The following is a 2,116-nucleotide window of genomic DNA, read 5'->3' as shown; positions in this document are numbered from 1 at the left end:
AACTTGTTCTTGCATGAGGCCCATTGTTGCTGTTCCTCAGAAACAAACAACAGGAGTGTTAATCAGTTAAATAAAAATGAGGTGTAGTTTATATGAACAGCCCTTACCCTCATCGCAGTTTTGCTCATCAGAGTTATCACTGCACTGCTGGGTTTTGTCGCATTCCAGTCCTGGATCCAAACAGCAGCCGTTATCACAGGTGAACTGGTCGTGGGTGCACGGTTCRTCACATTTTTCCACTGCTACACACAAACAGAGATAATTATCAGCTGGGGCTGTCCGATGAGTAAAAAAACAGCAGTGTATGTTACAAAATGAAACATGTGGTCATGTGGATCCGGCTTCTCATACCAATAAACCTGTAGAGACTTAGCATCAAAACCTGCAACTCTACTTTGCTTGAAGCTTAAAACAAAACTATGTTTCTGGTAAACAGTAAAGAAACAGAAAAATAAATGTGTTTGGCAATAACCTCAATCAGTGGCTCACAGTAACTCAAATGTAAGAAATCGTATTGTAAGAAAGCAACAAAAACAAACAAAAAATTTTTTAAAAAGCCTTTGCTGGAAAAGTAACAGTAACAAAAAAATTGCTAACACCAATGCACAGTTAAAGTTAATGCTTTTAATAAAAGTAGATTATTATTATTATTATTATTATTATTATTATTATTATTATTATTATTATTGCAAAAAAGCATCACAGCTTTCAAGTCTAATATTAGGTGTCATCGAAAGGAAAAATGACTTTCTCCCACTAATCAAAAACATTTATTTAAACACAGAAACAGCTCGTTTCACATCCAGTGATGTGCAGAAAAGCAACAACTGAAAGACCTGAAGGAGACATATGGCAGCTGTGTGGTGTTTGATTCACCATTTTCTGAGTTTTTTTGTGCTCCTTTGTCTTTTTTATAACAGTTATTTACCGAGCAGGATTTCTTCAAGAAATCACCTAAAAATGTTTGCATTACTCTGTGCAATCAACAAACAACTGTGTAAACAACACAGAGAAATACACGCATCACAAAACAAGTAGTCGTGAAAATAAATAAATAAMAATATTTTCTACCACTGGCTCTTTAAAACACACACAAAGCTTTATATTTTAGGGCAGGTGAAGGTAAAATGCAGCGTTTATTATCAGAAGACAGATTCTACCTACCTGGAGTTATCAGAAGTCGACCACCTTTTCCTGAAAGAAAAACATTCAAAAGTAAATTAAATGAATCAACCAGCTGTTTGTTGCACATAATATATTTATAAGACAAAAATATCTCCAACAAGAGTACTGCATACGTCCATTAAAAGACTATTATACAGCAATGTAAAGTATATCTGTGAAATAAGCCAAGTGCTGCTGTTACAAGACAACATATAAAATAGAAATAACTTTAAAACGTTGTTATTTCTCTCAACAGATGTCACTGGTTGATAGTGGAGGGTCAGAGTTGTCAAGCTCTTTAAACTGTAAATATATCAAATAAATCAAAGAAATTGTACCCTTATTAGAAAACAAAGTTGGTAATTTTGAAATGTATGGCAGCAACATTTCCAAACAGTTGAGACAGTGGAAATAAACGGCTTTAAGATCAAATAAACAGCTGGAGGAGCATTTTGCAGCAAATTAGGTTAATTGGTTGGTTTTCAGTAAGCGAATGGAGAGAAAAAAGAGCATTTTAGAGAGAATGGATCTCTCAGAAGTAAAGATGGACAGTGGTTTGTTTGTTTGTTTGTTTATCATTATTTAACCAGGCAAATCCCATTTAGATTGCAGATCTCTTTTTCAAGGGCGGCCTGGGCCTGAAGTCAACCTATTGTACATGTTTTTGCGCTGTGGGGGAAACCGGAGTGCCCGGAAAAAACCCACGCAGGCTCTAAGAGAACATGCAAACTCCAAACAGAAAGATCCCAGGTCCGAACCGGGGATCGAACTCAGAACCTTCTTGCTGTGAGGCGTCAGTGCTAAACACTGAACCATCATGATGCTAACTACTGGTTCATTAGCAATTTGGAGAAAATAAACAAACAAAAAGAAAACAGTGGAACATTTTCAGAACATTGGGCCTCATGCAAGAACATGTTCATATTCTTATCCTAAATTTCTCTTACTTTTG

The 2,116-nt window shown here is 35.8% G+C and overlaps 1 protein-coding gene across 1 annotated transcript in view; it reads right to left on the bottom strand.

Annotated features, from left to right (window-relative positions):
* Positions 1-2,116, bottom strand: part of spint1a (serine peptidase inhibitor, Kunitz type 1 a) — a gene marked incomplete at its 5' end in the record, with an annotated part of 21,833 nt that overhangs the window by 7,703 nt on the left and 12,014 nt on the right. The window contains 2 exon segments of the mRNA XM_014011722.1: positions 108-242; positions 1,165-1,194. Coding sequence (XP_013867176.1) covers positions 108-242; positions 1,165-1,194 — 165 coding nt within the window.

Source organism: Austrofundulus limnaeus, unplaced genomic scaffold, assembly GCF_001266775.1.
Source record: "Austrofundulus limnaeus strain Quisiro unplaced genomic scaffold, Austrofundulus_limnaeus-1.0 Scaffold2, whole genome shotgun sequence".
NCBI classification, from domain to species: Eukaryota; Metazoa; Chordata; class Actinopteri; order Cyprinodontiformes; family Rivulidae; genus Austrofundulus; species Austrofundulus limnaeus.
This window is presented reverse-complemented; position numbering and strand designations above follow the sequence as displayed.